The sequence below is a fragment of the Gossypium raimondii genome, chromosome 5, assembly GCF_025698545.1.
Source record: "Gossypium raimondii isolate GPD5lz chromosome 5, ASM2569854v1, whole genome shotgun sequence".
NCBI classification, from domain to species: domain Eukaryota; kingdom Viridiplantae; phylum Streptophyta; class Magnoliopsida; order Malvales; family Malvaceae; genus Gossypium; species Gossypium raimondii.
The window spans coordinates 896,938-919,902 of NC_068569.1; the positions used below are offsets into that span (position 1 = coordinate 896,938).

A 22,965-nucleotide genomic window follows, 5' to 3' on the forward strand; every position below is an offset into this window, starting at 1 on the left:
AGTCCTAGATTTATTACGTGTTTAAATAATTTTTTAATAAAATTTGTACAAAAATAAAAACACTATTAGAATTATAATATTTTTATTTTAGATTACATTTTAAAAATTAAAATATAGTATAAATAATATAATCTAGAGGGTTCACAAGGTTTGATGATGATACCTTGAAACCTACATATTCAACGCAGCCGACCTATTGAAGTTGTATTTTAATATCAAAACATCGCAATAACTTTCAAAAAAAAAAACACATTCTCTTCTCAATAACATTAAAATGGGAAAAGATTTTTATTATGACTTAAATATTTAAAGCTAGTCGAACTCAAATCTAGGAAATCTTACTTTAAATATTTTAAAACTTTGATATGCATTGCTATCACTTAAACAAATTTAAACTATATTTATTTTCTAGCTTTTCTAGTAAAATGTATTAACGTATAAAAGTAGATACAGATAAAGTATTCATAATCGAACCATGCCATGATTAATTAGGTTTAGGCATTACGCTAAATCCTTTGAATACACTACCTACCTATGCTCATGTGGGCTCCAACTGTTTATATATGCCTACAAGATCTTAGCCCTAAATATATTAATTAGGTCTCTTACTATTCAAAGCATTACATTTTCATGGTTTAAAGTTTTGTTCTGGGATCAAATTAAATTAATTAAGTTGGTATATTATTAGAGAGAATTAGCATTTACTGTTTTTCAAATTAAACCGGTTAAACAACTTGGGCAATAGGCTAGCTTGCCACACACACATCATCACTCACCAGCCACGAAGCCACTATGCATGTTCTTCAAGTCGGTATAAAAATAATTAAGGAAAAAGATGGAGCTTAATACTTTATTGGGTGACTAATTTAATGGAACATTCTCATCTTCATGTTTCCTGTTTATTTTATTGTTGTTATTATTTTGCATTGGCATGTTTGTATTCATTACCCTCAACCTTTCCTTCTTATTTAATTCATGTTGCAACTCTTAGGATAACTGCAAGTCTCTGCTCTTAATGTATCTATCTTTTGTGATCAATATATTATAATTTCTTTTCTCCTATTCTTCTCCATTCTAAATATTAATTATTTACATAAATATTAAATTAAATTAAATACCGGCTTCACTTCGCCAATCACCATACGACCTTAGGGGTGTGCAAAATTCGGGTAAAACCGAAAAATTCGGTTAACCGACCGAATTCGGTTAATCGGTCGGTTAACCGAATCTTTTTGGTCGGGGGTCGGTTAATTTTTTTTGATTTTTCCGTTAACCGAAAAATTAATAAATAAAATTATAATATATAAATAGGCCCACTATTCACCTAAACTCAATCTAAACCCAAGTATTCAACCCAACCCAACCCAATCATAAAATTAAAATACAAATAATTTAATAAATAAAAATAAAATTTTAAAACTAAGACTAAAACTAAAGTCTAAAAGTCTAAAAATAATTTAATTATGTAGTGATTCAATTTGGTTAATTTGGTTAATTCGGGTAATTCGGTTAATTCGGGTAATTCGGATAATTCGGTTAATTCGGTTAATTTTTAACCAAAAATTAAAAAACATATAATTTTCGGTTAATTCGGTTAACCGACCGAATTAACCGAAAAAATTTCGGTTCAGTTAATTTTTTTGAAAAAAAATTCGGTTCAGTTAACGGTTAAAAATTTTAAAAGATCATTTAATTCGGTTAATATTATTTCGGTTAACCGAATGAACACCCCTATACCACCTCTCACCTTGGCTCGCTTAATCCCTTCTGTTTCCAAACATGCAACACTTTATACAATGTTTAGCAAGCGTCCACGTGGCAGCATACCTTTAACCCATTTTGCCAACAGCTTCTGGCCCTCTGTACTTCCTCAGCTATTATTTTACCCGACGTTTCAATGTGCGCGTGGAATACACGCTTGTTCAAATACATAAACATTTTCTGATGGAATCAATTTTTTCTTTTCTTTTTTAATTTTAAAGTGTAATCTAAATTAAAACCAATAATAAGAATGGCTGCAACCCAAAATTAAAACTAATAAATTGAACTAAAACTCATCTATAAAAAACACATACTTGGAGACATACTCATATAATTGTGCATGTTAAGTCTCAAATTGAACCAATCTCTCATTGGCAATAAACTTGTAAGGGTTTATATATTGATATCCATAAATATATATACTATTATTAACACATTAGTTGAGCTAGTATCATTATTAACTCAATTAAGAAAAGATTTAAAAACTATTTATAGGTAACATTAAGATCTTAGAAAGTAATAAATATTAAGTAATTATATATATTGTTTGTAAAGTTTTTAAACCTCGAAATGGGTTAAGGATGTGATAAGTATTATATTTATTTAAATATTTATTTAAATTTTTGTTACATCTTATAATATATTTACCAAACCCTTAACCTACTTGTGGAATTTTCATACATATTTATTATTTGATACACAATTAGTAGAATTTTTTGCAAGCATAATTAAAAGACTACCATATATCTTATTTAAATATTTTTTATTTAAAAAAAAGCCTGTCAGTATATTAAATATAAATTTATAATTTAATTATTTTATAAGATAAAAAAAAGTTATATAGCACATGTCTAAAAAACCATATTATAAAGTTGTTTACACAAAGAAAATATAATCCGAAGCCTACAAGCAAGTGTACTAAAAATTTGAATTTTAGTGTGCGCAGGTACCGTAAACTTATTCATTGTAACACAGTGGATTATTGCTCTATTTGCCTTACTTGAATTGCAGCAAGAAATTAAAAACAAAAACAAAAACAATGCAGATAGAACTCAAAAGCTGAGAAGAAAACAACCTTGAGAAACAGAACAAATCCTTTTCCTTAACCTTCACGCCTCCATTAATACCCTTATTTCCCTCCCTTTCTCTTGCTGCCCTGCTAAAATTAATTACTACTTACAATCATAAAATTGAAAATGCACATTATCTCTTCTTTTCTTTGCTTTTTCTATGTTCTATTTTCCCTGCATTAAAACCCCTGAGTTATGATCCTCCTCTCCTCCCCCCCCCCCAAATTTTTTCTCTTTCCATTGACTCGTCATTGTTTCTCTCTCTTGAGTGCTTTTCGACTCCCTTTTAAAATCCCACCTCAGCTACATGGGATTTTTATGAATTGAGAAAACAGAGCTTTACAGAGTGAAAAGAACAGGGGAAGTAAAAAAGAAAACTACAGAGGTTTTTTTTTCCTTCTTTTTTTTTGTTCTCTCAGTATCCTTTTAAGCTTTTTTTCTTTCACTATCTTTCTTCTCCTTCTTTTTTTGGGGGTACGCTTTTCTTGATTTTTCCAATATCGTTTCCTTTTTCTTGGGATTGTTTCAAAACATGGGTTCTTACAAAGGCGAAGAACAGCATCACCATCATCATCATCGAAATGAATCGAACTGTGTTTTGGTTCATGGGCCTATCATCGTAGGTGCAGGACCATCTGGTCTAGCAACATCCGCTTGCCTTAAACAACAAAGCGTACCTTCTCTTATCCTTGAGAAAAGCGACTGCATTGCTTCTTTATGGCAACATCGAACCTATGATCGCCTTAAACTCCATCTTCCCAAACAGTTTTGTGAGTTACCACTCCTTGGTTTCCCTCATAATTTCCCAAAGTACCCAACCAAACACCAGTTCATCTCTTATATGGAAACCTATGCTTCACATTTCTCAATCAAACCTAGGTTCAACCAGGCTGTAATAAAAGCCGAATTTGATCATGTTTTGGGGTTTTGGAGGGTTAAAACTCAAGACTTTGAATACATTTCAAGATGGCTTATTGTTGCCACCGGTGAAAATGCTGAGCCTGTAATACCAGATATCCCTGGTATCGACAGGTTTAAAGGTCGAGTTGTTCATACCAGTTTATACAAGTCTGGTTCTGTGTTTAAAAACCAAAGGGTTTTGGTTATTGGATGTGGTAATTCCGGCATGGAAGTCTGTTTGGACCTTTGTCGATTCAATGTTATCCCTCACATGGTTGTTAGAAACACAGTAAGTTCATTTAATGTCCTAAACCTGTAACGCATTAGATTATATATTCATTGTCCCTCATGTTATTTATCTGTTTTTATTTTTCTTACATAGGTGCATGTATTACCGAGGGAAATGTTTGGTTTCTCAACATTTGGGATAGCAATGGCACTTGTCAAATGGTTCCCTTTAAAACTAGTGGATAAATTGCTTTTGCTGCTAGCCAATTTCACTTTGGGTAACACTGACCAAATAGGCCTTCGTAGGCCGAAAACGGGACCTATCGAGCTCAAGAACGTCACCGGAAAGACTCCGGTCCTCGATGTCGGCGCATTATCACAGATAAAATCTGGTAAAATCAAGGTATGATAGACCCTCCCTCATGTTTCAATCACCATTTATTTTTGGGGTGCCATGGTTGATTTTATTTCACATTTTCAGGTTGTGGAAGGTGTTAAAGAGATAACAAGAAATGGAGCTAAGTTCGTGGATGGACAAGAAAAGAAGATTGATTCAATAATATTGGCTACTGGATACAAAAGCAACGTGCCTACTTGGCTCAAAGTAAATAATTAATATGCTTATTATTTTTAGTTTTAACATGCATGCACAAAATCATTTAAAATATATTATATTTTATTAATTTTTAAGAAAATAAATACATTGTATTGTATATGTATAGGGATGGGAATATATAAATGGGTTCTTGTTCTTATGATTCTTTTTCCACTTTTTTTTTAATTAATTGGTACCAGTATTGATAAACTATATGGTTATAACTTTTTTTTTTTTTTACCTTTTTTTGGAAATATAGGGATGTGAATTTTTCACCAAAGATGGCATGCCAAAATCGCCGTTTCCTAACGGCTGGAAAGCGGAGAAGGGATTGTACACAGTTGGGTTTACAAGAAGAGGGCTTCTAGGAACGGCTTCTGACGCCGTTAACATTGCTAAAGACATTGGTGAACAATGGAGGACAATCAAAGAGTGTAACGACAGCAATTTTAATTATCTTCCTCAAAGAAACGTGGTCCAAAACAAAGTAAAAAAGTAAAAAGAGAACTTACCGCCGGTGACTTTCTTGTTTGTTTGTTTGTTTTTTTTGTTTTTTAATTTTGTGGCTTTTGTTGAACATTGTAAATGCATCAATTTTGTTAGGAAAGGGAGGGGGGTTACATCCATCTTTTCTACCTCTTTATGAGGTTAGTTTGATGATGTAAGTTTGTATAAAATAATTTCATAAATAAAATAGAATGTACTTTCAGTTTTTACTACAAAAGTTGTCACTAGAAATGATTATTTTAATTTATAAAAAAATTTACTTTATCATGAATATGTGAAAAAACATAAACACAGTTATGATATAATAAACAATTTAATCACGTGCTATGCAAATTGCTAAATCTGTTCATATATATACAAGACAATGAAAAGTTATATCTCCGGCTCTTGTGGGAAAATCCCAAGTCAATGGTCAATGAAAATATTGGCGAATTGGATGCAAAGAACAAAGTTGCTTGGCAACCCCCTTTTATTTTTATCAATATCATTTAAACTTGAAATATTTTTTGTCAACTTCTAAATTCTGAAATAAAAAATTAATTTTGTAAGTGATCGATCAGAACAAATCCTAGGTTTCTTTGAAGCTAGGAAGAAAAGTTCAAATAAGCATGCGAAGAAAGTAAAAGGCACCAAAAGTTATCTCTACAGCTATTATTTTAATTATAGAACCTAAATTTGCTTTAATAAATTATGTAAATGGATGGACCGACCGACCTTGCTACTAAGCTTTTATAACATATTAGGTCTTAGATGGTGTGCCCCTTCATTATTGAGTAGATTTTTTTTAAAAAGATTTTTATTGTACTTTATCTAATTAAAAGTGTTTAGTATGTGTATATATTTGTTTATTGGTAATTAATTATAACCTTCAAATGAAAATTAGATTAACATTACAACAAATTCAATAAAATTATTAGATCTCGAATTCGACATTTTAATGTGTCTAAAGCATCAAACTTGTCATTGAATCAAGGCTTAAATGGTAATTGCATAGCTTATTAGTATGATATGTTTAAAAGATATTTATTAAAGAAAATTTAAAATACCCATAAATTATTGGTGAGGAGAGAAATTATGGTCGAATATTGAAGTTGGGAAGACACAATCATAAATCCCAAAATATTTAATCCTTTTTAAGAGTAAAAATAAAAATAAAAGATATTTTAACCATTTTAAAAAAATCTTAAAAATACATACAAATAATTTAAAGCATAAACATGGTTCATGGTTCAAAGCAATAAATCATGTGCAAGTACAGAACAAGACAATTGAGGGTTTTAGAGATAAAGACAAGAGAGGACTGAGCAGCAAAGAGAAGGCAATTGGTGTTACTGAACACTTCAACACTGTAGATATAGTAAGTACCCACAACGCCAAGTACACACTATATAACACAAACCTTTGTTTGCATCTAATCTCTCTCCAATTTTTCAATCAATATTTTGCTTTCTTTTTTAATTAATTCAATCAATCGAATCAAAGTAGTTCAATTATTCGATTAGCTATTGAATTTTGTTCTGTTAATTTCTTAAAAATTTTGATTACCAATTAATTCGATTAAAATTTGATTAATTTAACTGAACTATTCCATTAACTACAATTATTATTAATATTAAATAGGTTGAATGCATTATATAAGCTTAAAATAAAAATAATAATGGATTTAATAGAGATAATTTTATAATGGACTTAAAAAGAATTATCAAAACTAAAATTATTTGAAAAAATAAAATAAAACTACATAAATAAAAAATAAAAGAAGGAAATATGCAAAAAAATTCTATTAATTGTTAGAATTAACAGAAAAAAAATTAATCCATTAATAGAGTTTTAAAAATTTTAGGTCAATTAACATTGGAAATTTGTTTGAAGTTTTAATTTGATTGTAATATTAATCAAACGGAACTTTTGAACACACGCCTATTCACTCTCTCCTTTCTATACATACATTCTTATATATATATATATGCTGACTGTTTGCTTCTTCTTTTTTTCTCTTTCTCCTCCACGCTGATAATTGAGACAATGATGGGGCGATCTGACGCCTTCCCTTCCCTTCCATCGACGACATTGTACGAATTGGCTATTCATTTTTATATATCACAAAAACGGATTGACAGCTCTGCTTCTCTCCGTTCATTGCTCTCCACGTAACAATCTCTTGGTTGATTGTTGATTGCTGATGCAAACAACGCCCCTTTTTTTTTTTCTTCTCTGCCGCCATAACACAATTTTACAGTGTGTGAGAGAGAGAAGTGTAGGAACAACGTCTATAGGACGTGGGAAAAACAAAAAAGGCAAAAGTCCAAAGGGAGAGTTAAAATGGAAGGTGGGGGGATTTGGATTTTGGGGAAGAGCATTCAATTCGAATATCACTATCACACGATTTCAAAAGGCATGCGTTACGCTATTCAGATTCTCACGTCACTCTTTATTTTTAAAAAAATTTTCTCTCACTGACCATTGTTGCAGTGTGCAGTGAGAAGTGAGAAGAAGGCACATTTTGCATGGTTTTGATGATCAAACAAAGTTTTTTAAAATTTTTTCTCGATTGTGTCGTTTTTTTGGATATCCATATTTTGCATGCTCCCCACCTGCTCGACGTATTGTCCAGTCGACCGTCTTTTACTGGCCCACTCTCTTCAACTGGGATTTCAGAGAGCGAAATCAACAGGGTGGCGCGTGTATGGGACGCGAAACCGGTGGAGGGTGGGGGAAAAGGGAGCTCGGGGATCGAGGCAGGGGCGTATCTATACAATGCAAGTATAGATTGGCATGACATGGCATGCAAATGTACTAATCGAAGACTGATGGTTGTGCATGCATGCCAAATTGGCATTCTCTTGAAAACTTAAAAAAAGTACAGTTACTTTATTTATTTAAAAAAATAAAATAAAAATGTGCAGGATGCAGAACACAATATTCACTTACTGGATATAACAGTTTTATGATCTTTCTTTGGATATTGATGAGATGATGATGAAATAATATGATTCAGTTGTCCCATGGATGATCATCCGTGCTGAAAAACCTTTTGTTTTGGGTGATAACATTCATATTGGGCCCACTTCCTCTCACTTCTTACTTATGTAAAGGGTTAAAGTGCAAAACCCGTCGTGACCATAGTATAAGATACGCCCTATGGAGGTCTGTCGATAAGATGTGAATCATTTAGTCCACGAGAACTGGCCTGTTTTAAAGAACTGTTGGAGAAGCCTATCAGATTAAAGCCTAGTTGGCCTGATAATGAAGATATGACAACTTAGGCTATTATATTAACTAATCTTAGAAGATTAATAGGAATCATATCTCGTAAAGATTATATTAGATTTGATATGGCATATATTGTAAATCCCTAAAATCAAGGGATATAGTTAATCTCGTCCGTCGATGTAAATTAATATTGTTCGTCGATTTTGGGGGGCTCAACTATAAATAGAGAGCCTCCCCCTCACTTGAAAGGCATTCCATTATATGTTGACTTCTTAAGAGTAATAGAATTCTGAGAGCATTTACTCAAATACCCTATGTGTGTTCTTTTTCGTGGCTTTCTGTTGTTCTTTGTGGCTTCTTTTGGCATAAGTTTGCTTCTGCTATATAAATTGGTGCCTTGGAAGACTTTTACAAGAATCCTTACTTGAGTAAAGGCTAACTTAGGCGAGTTGGGACAAACGAATCGCCTAATGCCCACGGATCGTGAGGTGAAAGATCTAGCCCCTTGACACTTACACCTGCTTGGACCTTACACCTTAGCTGACATGAGATGTGAGATAAAAATTACCTTGATATCCTAAGAGAGAGACTTTTTGATGCCCTCCAAAACAAAACACTAATACAACAACATAATTTATATTTTTTTTAATTTCTCAAATTCAAAATCAACCTAACCCATTTAATTTGTAATGTAAACTTTGACTCAACTTCAACTTTAAAATACAAATTTGGAGTAAAAATAATTTTTTTTATAAATGTTCTATAGTTATGTAACACTCCTTAACCCTAAACTGTAGCCGGAATAGGGTTACAGCGCATTACCGGATATATCGGATAACTTATATCTAGTTCACAAATAAATAACAGATATAACATACTTGTATCAAATATGTCATATTAGTTCCATTTCATCCTTATAACCAATTTAAACATCATTCTACAACCACAATTACAAAACTCTTATACTTAACCTATACATCACTTAGGTACATGCCACGTTATCAAAAGAAAGGTACATCACTAAAATTTCTCTGAGGTCGTGATTGCTCTGGATGTTGGACCGAACACTAGTTTTCTACTAACCTGCGCACAGAAACAACCGTATGCTGAGTATGAGAATACTCAGTGGTATTACCATAATTCAAATTTATAACATTTATCGATAAATTATATACATTTAATTTATGTCTACAATTATTCATTAATTATATCATACTTTAAATCAACTTGATAATTAATAACAATAAGCAATATTTCAAATCTTGTATTTAATTGCACTCATACCTTATTTCACTGTCTCAATTTTATTGGATTTTCACATCTCATTCCAATAGTTCATTTCAATTCATATACAATTCATTCAATTTATCACTATATTCAATATCAATTATATTGCAATTTGTACTCATTAATATCATATAACAAAAATTTATTCTTAATCACATCATGAACTTTGGGCTCATATCTTCAAATCTCATATCTCGATTTTCAATTCACATATCAATTCTCAATTTTCCATAGCTCAATCAATCACACTTATTCAAATATTCTCATTTCAATTATTTACCCCTATTAACAAGACTAGGACCTTGGCGGATACACGGATCCAACCAAACACACCAGAATGGCACCCAGTGCCTCATCGGATAGTTCGAAGCAATAAAGTGACACCCAGTGTCTCATCGGCAGAGCCGAAGAAAGTTGGTAGCCAGTAGTACCTCATCGAATCTATTCGAAGTAACAGTATGACACCCAGTGTCTCATCGACTCAAAGTCGAAGTATCCATGAACACTTCCAATCCTATGGCATGCCAACTATATCCGACTCAGCCCGACTAGTTAATAGGGTATTCAAATCATTTTTTTTATTTCAAATTCACTTTCGATTCAATCACAATTCAATTCAAATTCACTTTTCACTTTTTAATCAAGAAACAGTTCAGATAATTTCACTTCGATTCAATTCATTTCATTCACTTTCATTCAATGCAATATTTTAATACTCACCTCAATTTCACTTACCATGTACTTTAATTGAAATTTAACAATTGAAAATAAATAAATTCTAATTATAGAAATACAAATCGAAATTTTCTCGAATCACTCATTGTCCACCTTCTCCTTTCCTTTCTCGGACAATGACTCTTGCACGACATTAGCTACGTAATTAAACAATTAAAAATCATTAATACAAAATTTCATCAAAATATTTCCATTTATACCTAAATTTACTTAAATTCTAATTTAATCCCTTATCATTACTAATTTTATTTTCCCAATCTAACTCCGTATTCTCTCTTAATTCTTACTATAAACTCATTTTAACTCTTCAATTTCACCCTAAATCCCTAATTTTAAAATTCTCTCAATTTAGTCCCTACTATTCAAAACTTATGTTTTATTTTACAAATCAACCCTTTACTAACTTCTAACTTGAAATTCAATCAATTTAACCCTAATTCATCAATTATTTAAACATAACTCATGTCTAAAAACCTACTATCTTTCAAAATTTCAGCTCATGCTTAATAGTATTTTGTTCTAGTTTATAAAAACTCAAAAATTACAAGAAAAGGGGTTAAATTAACTTACCAAATTAACTTTGAACCTTGAAACCCCAAATTTTCCTTCTTTCCTTCCCTGTTTCTTTTTTTCCCCTTTCTCCCCTGTTTTCGTTATTCTGTTTCTATTCTCTTTTCTATCTTTTATTTCTTTTCTTTTATATATATAATAATATAATAATATAATAATATAATTAATATAATACTTATTTATTAAGTAAATAAATATAATATATATTAACTAAAATATCTCGATATTTCTTTCGTTATGTCACCTCAATTTAGGCTGATGGCATAATTCTCTATTTAGTCCTTTTAACTTTTTAATCTATTATTCAACTTTCACCCTTATTTTAATTTAGTCCTTTTTTCGCAATAACTCCTAATTAAGTCAAATTTACCTAATTAACTACACAAATAACTTCGTAAATATTTATAATAAATATTTAAGAGTTTGATTTACCGGAACGGAGTCCCGAGAATATGTTTTTTTAATTCGGTCCTTTTTAATCAGTTAACCATCGAAACATTAAACTTTCTTAACGAAACTTTAATACTACCCTAATGACACTCCGTAAATATTTATAAAAATATTTACGGCTCAATTTATAATATCAAGGTCTCGATACCTTGTTTTCGACCCAATTTATCTAATAATTTCTTTTAAATCACAAAATTCACTAATTTTAGAAATATTTCTAAAATCATGCTTAACTTATAATTATTAATTAATAAATTTTTTAACTTTTTTAATCGAATTTAGTGATCTCAAATCACTATTCGACACTACTAAAAATTAGGCTATTACAAGTTAAATTTGTTATTATATCAAATTTAAGAATTATCGAGTTAGTTTTTATATGTTATTTAATGGTTGATAATAAAATTTTAAATAATTAAATGATTATTTTATAATTTTTTTATATTTGAGTGATAGAAAAGAATTTACTCCATGATTATAAGTGTAATTTGCCATGGTGAAAATTATAATGGTTACGGTAAAAATTATTAAATTATGTTTGTGAAAGCCACTTTTTTTTTGAAAACGTGATTTGCATTTCTTTACCGCTAGTAGAAATAAAATCGGTATATTTGGGCCGGATCTATCACTTAAAAATGAACTTTTGGGCCAATAAAATATTTAGGACTTTTCAGAAGGATGGAAATTTTGTTAATTTCTTTATTAATGCAAAAAAAAAAAGAAGAGATAAATTGTCATAAAATATGAGAAAAAGGGATACATTTTAATTTTACAATTTAAATATCATTCTAACATGATATTTGAACTTTAATTTAGGACACTTACATATATAAAGAATTAATTTTAATTTAATTATATATATAAAATATTGATTTTTTAAAAAATATAACTATTTTAATGTTGAAGAAATATAATAATTTAGGAACAAGTTTAGTATGATTAGAAAGGATGGTGACTACTTTCCCTATAAGTTAACGGTCTACGTCGAGATACGTGACGTTGGTAGTTTTCACTGTATAGTCAAGTTCCAAATCAACTAATTTTCTAGTGAAATGTCTTAACGAAATATTTATATTTGTAAATTTGATTTATAAAAAAAAAAAAGAAAGAATGAGTTTAGTTATGATCGAGTTATTATTGCTGGTGCATTAGTTATTAGCGAAAGGCTTCAATTGTATGTGATTGGAAATTTTTAAAATGATAGGGGTAAAGTGTAAAGAGAACATGAATTGGTTAATGGTTATATATTAAAATGTCTATAAACTATAATAGTTTATTCATATAAGTCCTTATGGTTTCTTTTTAGTTATATAAGCAGTTTTTTTAATACATATTCATAAAAATACTTATTTGTAATTAGATAACATTTTTTAGGACACAGACAAAAAAAAAAACATGTAACTTGTTTGTTTACTTGGACAAACAAACAAGTAAAACATTACCAAAATATTATTGATGAGATCATATTAAAACTGTTTTAATCTAATAAATTACAAATTATTACAAATATTAGTATGGTAGTATTCATATTCAATCTTTCGCAATCAATATAAAAGAAAGATAAATGTTTTTGTTTCTTTAATTGATGTGTTTAGTCAAGAAAACAAATCATTTGCATGTAAACAACACAAAGATACAAATGTGTCAAAAGTTATTAATATAAAAATAAAAGCGCGAATATATGATTTTTTAAAATTCAATCACTAAAAAGTTTAGACATAATATAATATGATCACACAAATTAGTGTCTAGATAGAGTTTCTATGATGACTGATGCAAAACACAATATAAAACAAAATAACAAAAACACATCAAAATGTATATAAAACAAATTAGTAACAATATGTTTATAATATTCTAAACCCACGAAAAACACAAATATAAATGTGGTATAAAAAACTACGACAAAATCGACACTATTACCAAAATTCACATTTTTCATACCATGTATCTTCATGTTGTTTTATCAATAACCATACTCATTCAATATATATTATATTTAAGAAAAATTTTGGCGTATTAATAATTTTTACATAGATTTCAATAAATTTATTCATATACATTATTTTTCGTGTTATGCTAAATTCATTATAAATTTAGCACTTATGTAGTATATTCTAATTTTAATCTCTTTCTGCTTTATGGAGTTCTAACTCTAATTGATTGGATTTATATTACATAAATAAGAAATTGTTAGATTTTGGACAAGATATAGGTTCTACAAGGCCCTTTTGAAAGTCAAGGATCCATAGGAACAGAAAAAGAAGAAGAAAATCTACCTCAATTTTAATTAGCAGAAATGAGTAGAAAAATGAGTTCAGATTCTCATTTTGGGATTCCAATAATCGAGTTGCCAACAAATTCAAAAGATCTAGATGGAGGAAGCGATGAATGGCGAAGTTTGTGCAAGTCAGTACGAGAAGCTTGTGAGAATCATGGCTGTTTCCAGGTGGTTTACCATAAGATTTCATCCCATCTCCAACACGAATTGTTTTCTCTGATACGGCAACCTTTTAATCTTCCATTGGAGACGAAGAAACAAAACGTTAAATCAAAGCCTTTACATGGCTACTACGAACCAGGCGGTGATTTCCTTCCTTTCTACGAGAGCTTCGGACTCGAAGATGCCTCCAGTTGTAACTCGTCAAAAGCTTCGCCCAACTTAATGCAGATCCATCACCATAATCACTTCTGTTAAACCAAACACTTCTCTTCAAATGGATCAAAATTAGCCGATCAAGATCTAATTTGATTTTTTTTCCCGTTAGCGAAACGATTACTGCTCTGATGTAGGAGTTGGAGGAGTTGAACCATGTGATTGGTTTGACGATCATTGATGGTTATGGTTTGGGAGAGAAACGTGAGTGGTTGATGAAAGATTATCAACTGCGGCGGGTGATGAAATATTCAGCGCCTCCGTCGGGAGAGTATACGAAGGTGGTATCGGCTCATACCGACAAACTTTGCAGTGCTCTACTTTGCGAGGATGGGATTTCGGGGCTTGAAATTGAAACCAAGGATGGAGAGTGGGTTAAGTTGTGTACGCCACCCGGTACTTTCGTCTTCCTCTATGGAGATCTTAATGTAATAACATTAATGCACTGCGACTTTTCAATACCAGTAAGAAAGTTTTCAGGATGTAACTCAATGAATAAAATTACAATTCAATTGATAAAATGTAAAAGTATAGAAGAACAATTAAAAAGATCACGCCATTAACGATCTAACAGAAACAAATGATAATTTTAATAATTACAACGAAACTTTTTGTAGTTTGTTGACCAAAACAAAAACACGCTCATAATTGGATGATTAATTGTATAATTTACTTACAAACTAAGTATAAATTTAGAAAAAACAATAATTTTTAGAATTAAAGGAGTTTTGAGAGGAAAAAATAGAAGAAAACAACTGCCAGTCCACTTGTATTAAGGTGTTAAAACCAACGGGCATATCCAAGTATGAGAGCTTAAATTCTAGACATATACTCGATCATTTATTTATTCCCTTTGGTTTCAGCTTTGGACCGTTTATATATAAACCCACCCAGTCTTGTATGTACACATTGTAGATTCCCACCATACTTTTCTTTAAGATCACCATATTATGATTTCTTGTTAAATCTTATCATCATTATAATGATTTTATAATACTGCCATTAGTTTTATATTAAAGAATAACTAAATTAGTAAGTTCTACAAGTATTTCAGGTGGCAGATTCTTTTTCTTTTAAAAATCAATAAACAATTGCAAAATATTTAAATACAAAACAAAATTTTAAAATGTGAGTTCAATAGTTACAATTTTATGATTATTTGAATGATTCAAAATTATTAGAGCCAATAAGACAAAATTAAGGGTAAAGGTATCATAAAAACTCTTGTATTATAAGTCAAATTTTACTCTATAAATTAGATTAAAGAACAAATTGCACACTCTGTTAAGCTGTTCCTGTTAAAATTTCATCTATTTTTACGATTAAAGCTTGATCCATATATGTCAACATGAGCTACACGTTATGCAACTTTTTAGTCGGTTTGTCAACCACGCTAATTTTTTAACAATAGAAATTGATAATTTTTTTAACAAAAAAGATCTTTAACCTAATGTATAGTAACTAATTTAAAAGCGGTAAAATGCAATCTATCTCTTGGCATACGGCCTCCATGGTTATTTTACCTAATTTACTAATGTTGAATTTCCAAATTAAATTGCAGGCGTGGAGTAATGGAAGAATGCATGCAGCAAATCATAGGGTAATGTTGAGGAGAACGAATATCGATATTCTTTGGGAACATTCGCGGTTCCGGTGAAAGGTACGATCATCAAAGCAGCAAAAGAGATGGTTGACGAGGAACATCCTCGATTTTTTCAAGGATACCGATTTCATGGACTTCGTCGATTACGCAAATGCAGGGGGTTCATTGCTATTCGACTCAGAAGCTGTTCTTATATGCTGCTCTACCCAGAAATTAAGTTAAAAATTCGAACAAGTTTTAAGCATTAATGACAGAGACATGAAATGGATGGGACTATTCCTAATAAGTAGAGATGATAGCAGGTTGGAAATCTGCAATTTCTGAAATATCTGGATTTGAAGCTATTCCGAAAACTTTGCTTAAACTTTATACCTCTCTTTTATCTTCAGTACCAGCTTCCAGGTTTCTTCCATCTCTAGCCATAACAATTGTGCCTTGAGGAACCCCTACAATTGCACAATTTGTATTTCAATCCTAATTCGAAAAAGCAATTCATTCGGGGTTGAACAAATGATACGACACGATTGCATGTCATGCTTGGGAAACAAGTAACTATACCAACGAAAATGGATACCAGTTTAGAAGGATCACCTGTTTGTATCGGGATTCGTTCACCGGAACCAGTTGCTTGACTTGCATTACCAGTAACAGCCATCTTTCCCCGAAGTTCACGTGAGAAAGCAATGCTTCCTACTGCTTCAGGTTCCCCGCCGGGTGCATAATTTTCCCCTGTCCTCACAGCAGATTTAGGAGAGTAGGTTGTCGACCAAGATCCTCCATTTGATCCAGCCAATGCCATTATTACATCTGCCTGAAATGACCATGCAGCATATAGTTGTCATGACCAGAAATGCATATTAAGAAACAAAATACCAGACACGATATTGATGTGAAAACGAAATTCTCGAATGATATCTTCTAAGATTCCATAGCTATCAGACATAAAACTGTTCCCATAGCTGAAACACCCGAGAAATGTTGCTCGGACTGGAGCTCAGAACAGTGATTACAGATTCCTATGTCTCACAATCTTCAGTTTCTCAGTAATCAAACTAGTTATTTCTTATCGAAAGAACACTATATATAACATCATGTCATCCAGTAGTACCCACATTATTAAATCCCGGATAGTTAAATTTGCACTTGTAGAACCCAAATAACACGGTCCTATTTTCTAAGGCTTCATTTTGAAGCCAATGGACCTGTGGTACAGTGCAATTGAGCACCTTTATGCCGCAACCACGTGCTATCTTCTAAACTAGCTTTAATGGTAAGTATGTGTTATCCATCCAAGGGATAATGGTAGCTCCATTTCCTAGAGTAAAGGACATCATAATCAAAGGTGATGACAGGCCCCTCTTATGTAGCTTTAAAAATAGGATTCCGTTATTTGGACAAGTTGACCACAATATGTCCCCCTAACCCAGCTAGAGAATTGACAACATATTTGAAGGAGCACATCACATGTTCATTCCTCCTATTCTCCCAGACGTATTGATATCAGAAGAATCCATATGGCAATCTCATCTGATGTTTCACAAAACATGATGACGTATCAAATATTAAGGAAACTTCTAAGTTCTAATATCCATGAATAAGGACGTAGGTCTAATCTCGGGTTATAATATGCATGGTGTTAAGCTCAATGGTTATCTTATGCATTTGAAACCTAGTTGCATTTGCAATTCATGGATTATATAACGTAATTACAATATCAACTTAGCTTAGCTGATATAGGGCTGAATGTTCAATTAGATAAAATACTTGAATCAGAAAGAAGTTGATAAGAAAGCTTGTCGAGAAACAATTGATATTAAAAAACTTGAGGTCCATTAGCAAACAAGAGGAAACTGACCTTGTTCGGGTGCACATCATCAAAGACGTGAGCCTGACCACCATAAAATATAGTCATTTGTCGGCTGGCAGATGTTAATCCCTGTCGACTGTAACAAAGAAAAGAGCATTGAATTTATTCTGGTTTTTTTTCTTTGCAGAGCACAACAATCAAAAGCAAGAAACAAAGATTATATTATATTCACCTCGGAGGAACTAAAGGCTCGGGATCTGAATTATGAGCCCCAGTCTTAGGCCTGCCCCCACTTGGCACTATCGCAGATGAACCCTTTTCAGTGGGAACACCGCTAGCATTAATAGAACTCAAAATTCCAGGGCCTTTAATTCCAGTTCTAGATCCTTCATCGGCAGCTGCTTGAGAGATAACAGAAGGACCAACAGTTGTATCCTTGAACCTGTTTGAAGATACTTGATGCACAAAAGGCACAAAGTGACCACCACGAGAAGCATACTGTACTGCTGAGGGGACAGACCGTTCCCATTTGGAAGCATTACCTTCAAGTCGGCTACCAGCGGGAGGCTGCAATATAAGAGATGTAGAAGAAGGCCTCATTGACTTCATACCAAGGAATACTTCGTCCTCGTTGGACCTTCTAGGCCGCTCTCCTCCAGCCCCATTGCGAAGCATCTGAAATACAAACAATAAAGAAAATTATTTAGTACATATGAACGACTAATAACAACTAAAGCTTCACTTTCACTTTGAGAAAAAAGAAGTAAAACAAGATAAGATACAATATAGATGATATACCTTCATCAAATGCAAGCTCTCAAGAGATTCATGACCCATAAAGGCCGAATCTGAAAAACTTCTCTTACTTCCAGCCAAACTGTTGTTTATATCTGGCCCGGATATTTCACTCCTTGGACCATAGTATGGAATCCCCTCAAGATGATTACCAGCCTGCCTTTCTACTAATTGATGAGAAAATGGATCAAACTTTTTTATTGATTGAATCCCAATTACATGACGAGCAAATGTAACAAGCTTGAAGATTAGGAATGTGGACATACCGATATAAAATGCATATTATTACAAGCAAAATGTACAACAAATAACTAACAACATTAGGAACCAAATCAAGGAATCACACAGAAAGCATAATCATCGGTCATCAAACACCATAAAGGCTTAACCTACCTTCAAAAGGTAAGACAAATCAGAGAACAACAAAATTCTCCACTGAAAATGAAACTACAACCACTTATTTTTAAAGCTGTCTGGCTCAAAGTAAAATATTCAGAGAAAATATAAACATGGAGACAGTACGGATGACCTACGGAAGGAGCTACCAACCCCATTGGCTGCTGACCTCACAAAGAAACTAATCCATCATAAAAGACACCAACCCTTAACATAAGATTAAAGAGTTCCTGTTGTAATAGCTAAATCGAACATGTGAAGAATCAAGCAGAGTCCAAAACCCAAAATCAAAACTACCCATCAAACTGCAAAATTCATAATTTCCTATTCCATCATTCCCTAATGAGCCAAACCCTAGTGAAATTTACTCACAAGTTCAGCAAAACAACCCCATTTACACTTTTAGCATAGAAGAAAATGAAGCAAAAAGAGAGAGAGAGAGAGAATCTTTAAGGGGAAAATAGTGAAACTAACCAGAACCCAGATCGGAGGTGGAAGAGATGGGTCCACGGCCAGCACCACCACCACCGGAAGAAGCGGCGACGGAGGCTGAAGGAGACGGTGAAGCCTCTGAAAACCTTGCATCAGTGGGTTTAGGGGCTAAAACGACAGAGGAATTAGAAGGTTTCATTCCCAGGAAATCGTGAAACATTGCTGCTGGTTTTACTTGTTGGTGTTGCAGATGAGTTGGGGTGTTTGTAGTGTTGGCATTGTTGGTGTTGGTAGTTTTGCTTTGTTCAGCCATTTTCAGAACAGCAGCCATTCCATCTTCATCATCATCATCATCATCACCATTATAGACTCCACATCATCATCATCATTCATCTGCAGTTGTTGCTCCTCCACCATAGCCTAGCTTCTCTCTCTCTTTGTCAAAAAGAGAAAGGGAAACTGAGAAAAGAGAGCTCGATTTTTAAAGAAAAAAGATAATAAAAAAAGGGGAAAAGACAGAGAGTGTGAGACACTCAGAACCAAAGGCCTTTTATGAGGAATGAAGAGAGAGAGAAAGTGAGCATTAAAAAGCAAAAGTTTTTCTTTCTTTTTTTTTATTGTGTTCTCTCAGTTTTTATTGGGGGATTGATCTTTGTCTTAATGTTGGGTTTTTTCCTTCTTTCCAGTTTCTTCTTACATATATAAATATATATTTAATTATTAAAAGTTTATTTAAATTGCTGTTAGTGTTTCGCACAAATAGTAAATTTTCTTTGAAGAAAGCTGAGTACAAAATTGATATTTTGTGAGTGTATTTGTTAGGAGTTTACAAAATACAATTATAATACATGATTGATTATTTAAAATTAGAATCATTTAATATAAATTTCAACTTATCCTACAAAATTTTATACATTCTTAAACTTAAATTTAGAAGAATCTAATAAAGAATATATCCATGATATTTTTGTGCTTAAAATGTAATTACTCTATTTACCTTTGTTATATTTTCATAATATTTAATAATTTTAAGTTTAAATTTCACTTAAATAAATTAAGCATATGACGACTTAATTTGAATTCAATTATTCGTTGAATTAATGATTTTAATTATTAATACTAATGATAAGTGTTAATACGAATAAATATAATTTAATCCTTGCACACTTATGAGAGGAACAATAGGTGATAAAAGGGCATGAATCTAAGTAAAGTTTAGAAGATTTTCTCTTGCTCATATATGGTACATACTAATCATGTTTTTTTTCTACATTTAGATCATTTTAGTTTTGATCTTTCAAATACGCTTAGATGTGATATTTAATCCTTATATTTTAATGTCTAATATAATTTGGTTTCTATGTGTTTATAATGTTATTAATTAGTTTAATATTTTTATAATTAATTAATTAATCAAATAGTTAATATCGTTAAAATGTTACGTGATTATGTATATAATTTAAAAGTAAATTTATAAATCCAAAAACTAAATGAATTAAATTCTTGAAAATAAAAGTAGGACTGCATTCTAAATGCATGAAGTGTAAAGATTTAGAGTCACGGTTGTTTGAATCAGTAAGGGTGTTAATTTAGAGAGTGACACTAGACCAATTGACCCGCAAACCAATATGGATTGAACCAAGGTAGAAAAATTCGATCGAACTAATTTTTTAAATATTTTTTAATGATTTGTTCAATCAAACCATATGAATCCATAACCTGACCAGTTCGACTACCGGTTTAGTTTTGAAAATCTTACTTAGAGTATATTTTAATTTTTAAATTTTTCTCTATAATTTGATGTAAATAAATAATCAAACCATTTCGAAAGCACATGTAAATCATACGAATTATAATTTATTTATTATCTCTTATTTCAATTATAAAAGTAAAAAATAAATCCATTATAACATTGACAATAATATTTAAAAAATATATAATGCATTAATTATTTCCTACATTTTATTTGATTGGATTGGAATCTATACTTCTCGAGAATTGTGTCAATCACCCCAACGACGATATTCATAAAAGTATTAAAGTGAGGTTAATCATTAAATTAAAAGATTAATTAAATTATGAAGAGTAAAAGACAGTGTTTGAATTTTAGCAAGTACATTAATTGTGTTAGCATAAAAGAATAATATTATTGGTGAGTAATGAAGCAATTAATTAAAGTTAGATTGGATTTTTTAGAAAGTTAATAATGAATGTTATTTGTCAGCGTGTGTTCAAATATTAATTGTGTTTTAGATCTTTGGAGTACGTCATAACTAAAGGGAATATCCGTTTCATTAATTTCTTGGAACTTGAAAGTTGTCCCGTGGACAAATTATTACATCAACCCCTTTTTCACAGTTGAACATAATTTTTAAATTTCTTTAACTGTAACAAACAAATTCCCTTTCAAAAATAATAGCATAACTGAAGTATGCTACATAGGTCTTTTATTTGTGGGTGCCCACAATATCACAAGCCTAAGTTTATATGGTAAATAGTTTCAAATTTTCTCTCTTAGTGTGAGTTTGAATGGGTGGTGCGTTTAACTACAATTAGTGTAAAAACAACAGTGACGGTGAAATTAGATACTGTAACGACACTGTAACGTGAGAAAAAATAAGCTACACGCACTGCACCGCCCATCCAAACCCACCTTTAAATTTTTTTAAAACTTTAGTTGTCGGTTACTAATTTTTGTCAATTGTTTTCTTCTAATTTCAACCTTGGAACAGGAGGCAGTCTAAGACCCCATCACGCTTTTTGCCGGTTCTTTAGCGTTTTTCTGCTTGTTTTCTAGTCGAGCTTATGGGTGGTTGTGGTTGCCTTCACCACTCGAATTCGTTACCGTGTGGGAAAAGGATGGAGGCTTAGTGTCAACACATTAAATCTGAGTTTGGGGGGGAGGGGGCTAAATCCACACTTGATGGTTTGCCTCCTTATTTTCATCTTCTATTCAACTAGCTCAGTGGCTAGTTGTGCTTGCTTTTGTAACTTGGTGGCGATAGGCGGACATGACAATAGCATCGAAATGGTATTGCTAAGTTATAATAATGCTTGTCTTTTTAACTTAACAGTATATGCCATCGACAAAAATTAGTATTCACATCTACGATTAAATTTTATCTGTAGGTTCTTTTTTTAGGTTGGTTTGTATTATAAACTAACCCTTTCTTTAAGCTCAAATTGCTTAAAATACATTATTTTAAAAACAGTGATATAGAGGAGTGTTAAATTTTATATTGTTAGTAGACAGATATTTTCATTTTATTTACATAAAATTATTTATATTTTTAATATTTCAATAAAATATGTTATTTAATTTATTAATAATGTATAAAAGATATTGTTGGTGGATAAAATATTGCGACTACTAGAAGATGGATCCGAAATCTTTCAATAATTATTAAGCATAAAATCTAAGCTAAAAACTTTGTACTTCCTTTCACTGTAAAAAGGAAGAAACTTTCTTATCAAGTTAGATTTATCATTATCTTTATTTACTTTTTTTAATGGTTAATGTTTTCTTTAGAATGAAATGTTGTTTCATAGGAAGTTTTATTTTAATAAATTATTTTTCTTAATTTGCCTCTCTTCAAGGATACAAATTAATTCAAGATTTAACTCAAACTCATTTATATAATTATTCTTATAAATAAAATTGTGAAATCAAATATCAAAGTTTATAATTTTAATTTTATTTTTTTTAAAAAATCCTGTATGGACCATAATATGCTTTGCCAAAGTGTTTGAATGGATCAGATTCCTTTAAACCCCACCAGCATGGTGTATCACATACCCAAAATTTCACCTGTACGTGAAGTTAATGATTGAGTTACTTTAAGGAAATCAATTCATTCCAAATCACATAACACCTCAAAAGTTCACAACTCCTTCGCAGGACGCCAATTAAATTTTAAAATTAAATAAGTAGTAAATATTATAATAATTACTTAATAATAA

At 31.4% G+C, this 22,965-nt stretch overlaps 3 protein-coding genes across 5 annotated transcripts; 2 read left to right on the top strand and 1 right to left on the bottom strand.

Moving 5' to 3' along the window:
• The first annotated feature begins 2,851 nt into the window (after positions 1 to 2,851).
• On the top strand, positions 2,852 to 5,160 carry LOC105769493 (probable indole-3-pyruvate monooxygenase YUCCA4). The gene is made up of 4 exons (XM_012590168.2): positions 2,852 to 4,020; positions 4,114 to 4,362; positions 4,441 to 4,563; positions 4,814 to 5,160. Exons 1-4 carry the CDS (start codon positions 3,364 to 3,366, stop codon positions 5,051 to 5,053), a joined length of 1,269 nt encoding a protein of 422 aa, XP_012445622.1. The 5' UTR covers positions 2,852 to 3,363; the 3' UTR covers positions 5,054 to 5,160.
• Positions 5,161 to 13,627: 8,467 nt separating this feature from the next.
• Positions 13,628 to 15,629, top strand: LOC105769494 (probable 2-oxoglutarate-dependent dioxygenase AOP1). The gene is made up of 3 exons (XM_052631329.1): positions 13,628 to 13,765; positions 14,110 to 14,400; positions 15,534 to 15,629. The coding sequence occupies exons 1-3, from the start codon at positions 13,628 to 13,630 to the stop codon at positions 15,627 to 15,629; spliced, it is 525 nt and encodes a 174-aa protein (XP_052487289.1).
• An 89-nt stretch (positions 15,630 to 15,718) lies between these two features.
• LOC105769492 (protein TIFY 8) lies at positions 15,719 to 19,567 on the bottom strand. Of its 3 annotated transcripts, XM_012590167.2 has the most exons (7): positions 19,048 to 19,567; positions 18,181 to 18,344; positions 17,925 to 18,057; positions 17,615 to 17,837; positions 17,431 to 17,518; positions 16,167 to 16,386; positions 15,719 to 16,021 (listed from the first exon to the last, which is right to left on the bottom strand). In XM_012590167.2, exons 1-7 carry the CDS (start codon positions 19,334 to 19,336, stop codon positions 15,942 to 15,944), a joined length of 1,197 nt encoding a protein of 398 aa, XP_012445621.1. In that variant the 5' UTR covers positions 19,337 to 19,567; the 3' UTR covers positions 15,719 to 15,941. The 3 variants fall into 3 exon arrangements, with proteins under 3 accessions (XP_012445621.1, XP_012445620.1, XP_012445619.1); XM_012590166.2 differs by having other exon boundaries at positions 17,615 to 18,057; positions 18,181 to 18,341; positions 19,048 to 19,566; XM_012590165.2 differs by having other exon boundaries at positions 17,615 to 18,057; positions 19,048 to 19,566.
• Between the last annotated feature and the right edge of the window lie 3,398 nt (positions 19,568 to 22,965).

Excerpts from the sequence above, each read along its gene's own strand:
- LOC105769494 (XM_052631329.1), top strand. The coding sequence starts at position 13,628 with ATGAGTTCAGATTCTCATTTTGGGATTCCAATAATCGAGTTGCCAACA. Across the intron at positions 13,766-14,109 it reads AGAATCATGGCTGTTTCCAG|GAGTTGGAGGAGTTGAACCA; the intron begins GTGGTTTACCAT and ends GCTCTGATGTAG. Across the intron at positions 14,401-15,533 it reads TCCTCTATGGAGATCTTAAT|GCGTGGAGTAATGGAAGAAT; the intron begins GTAATAACATTA and ends ATTAAATTGCAG.
- LOC105769492 (XM_012590165.2), bottom strand. The coding sequence starts at position 19,336 with ATGGCTGCTGTTCTGAAAATGGCTGAACAAAGCAAAACTACCAACACC. Across the intron at positions 18,058-18,180 it reads AGAGCTTGCATTTGATGAAG|ATGCTTCGCAATGGGGCTGG; the intron begins GTATATCATCTA and ends TTTGTATTTCAG. Across the intron at positions 16,022-16,166 it reads ACGAATCCCGATACAAACAG|GGGTTCCTCAAGGCACAATT; the intron begins GTGATCCTTCTA and ends GTGCAATTGTAG.
- LOC105769493 (XM_012590168.2), top strand. The coding sequence starts at position 3,364 with ATGGGTTCTTACAAAGGCGAAGAACAGCATCACCATCATCATCATCGA. Across the intron at positions 4,363-4,440 it reads TAAAATCTGGTAAAATCAAG|GTTGTGGAAGGTGTTAAAGA; the intron begins GTATGATAGACC and ends TCACATTTTCAG. Across the intron at positions 4,564-4,813 it reads ACGTGCCTACTTGGCTCAAA|GGATGTGAATTTTTCACCAA; the intron begins GTAAATAATTAA and ends TTGGAAATATAG.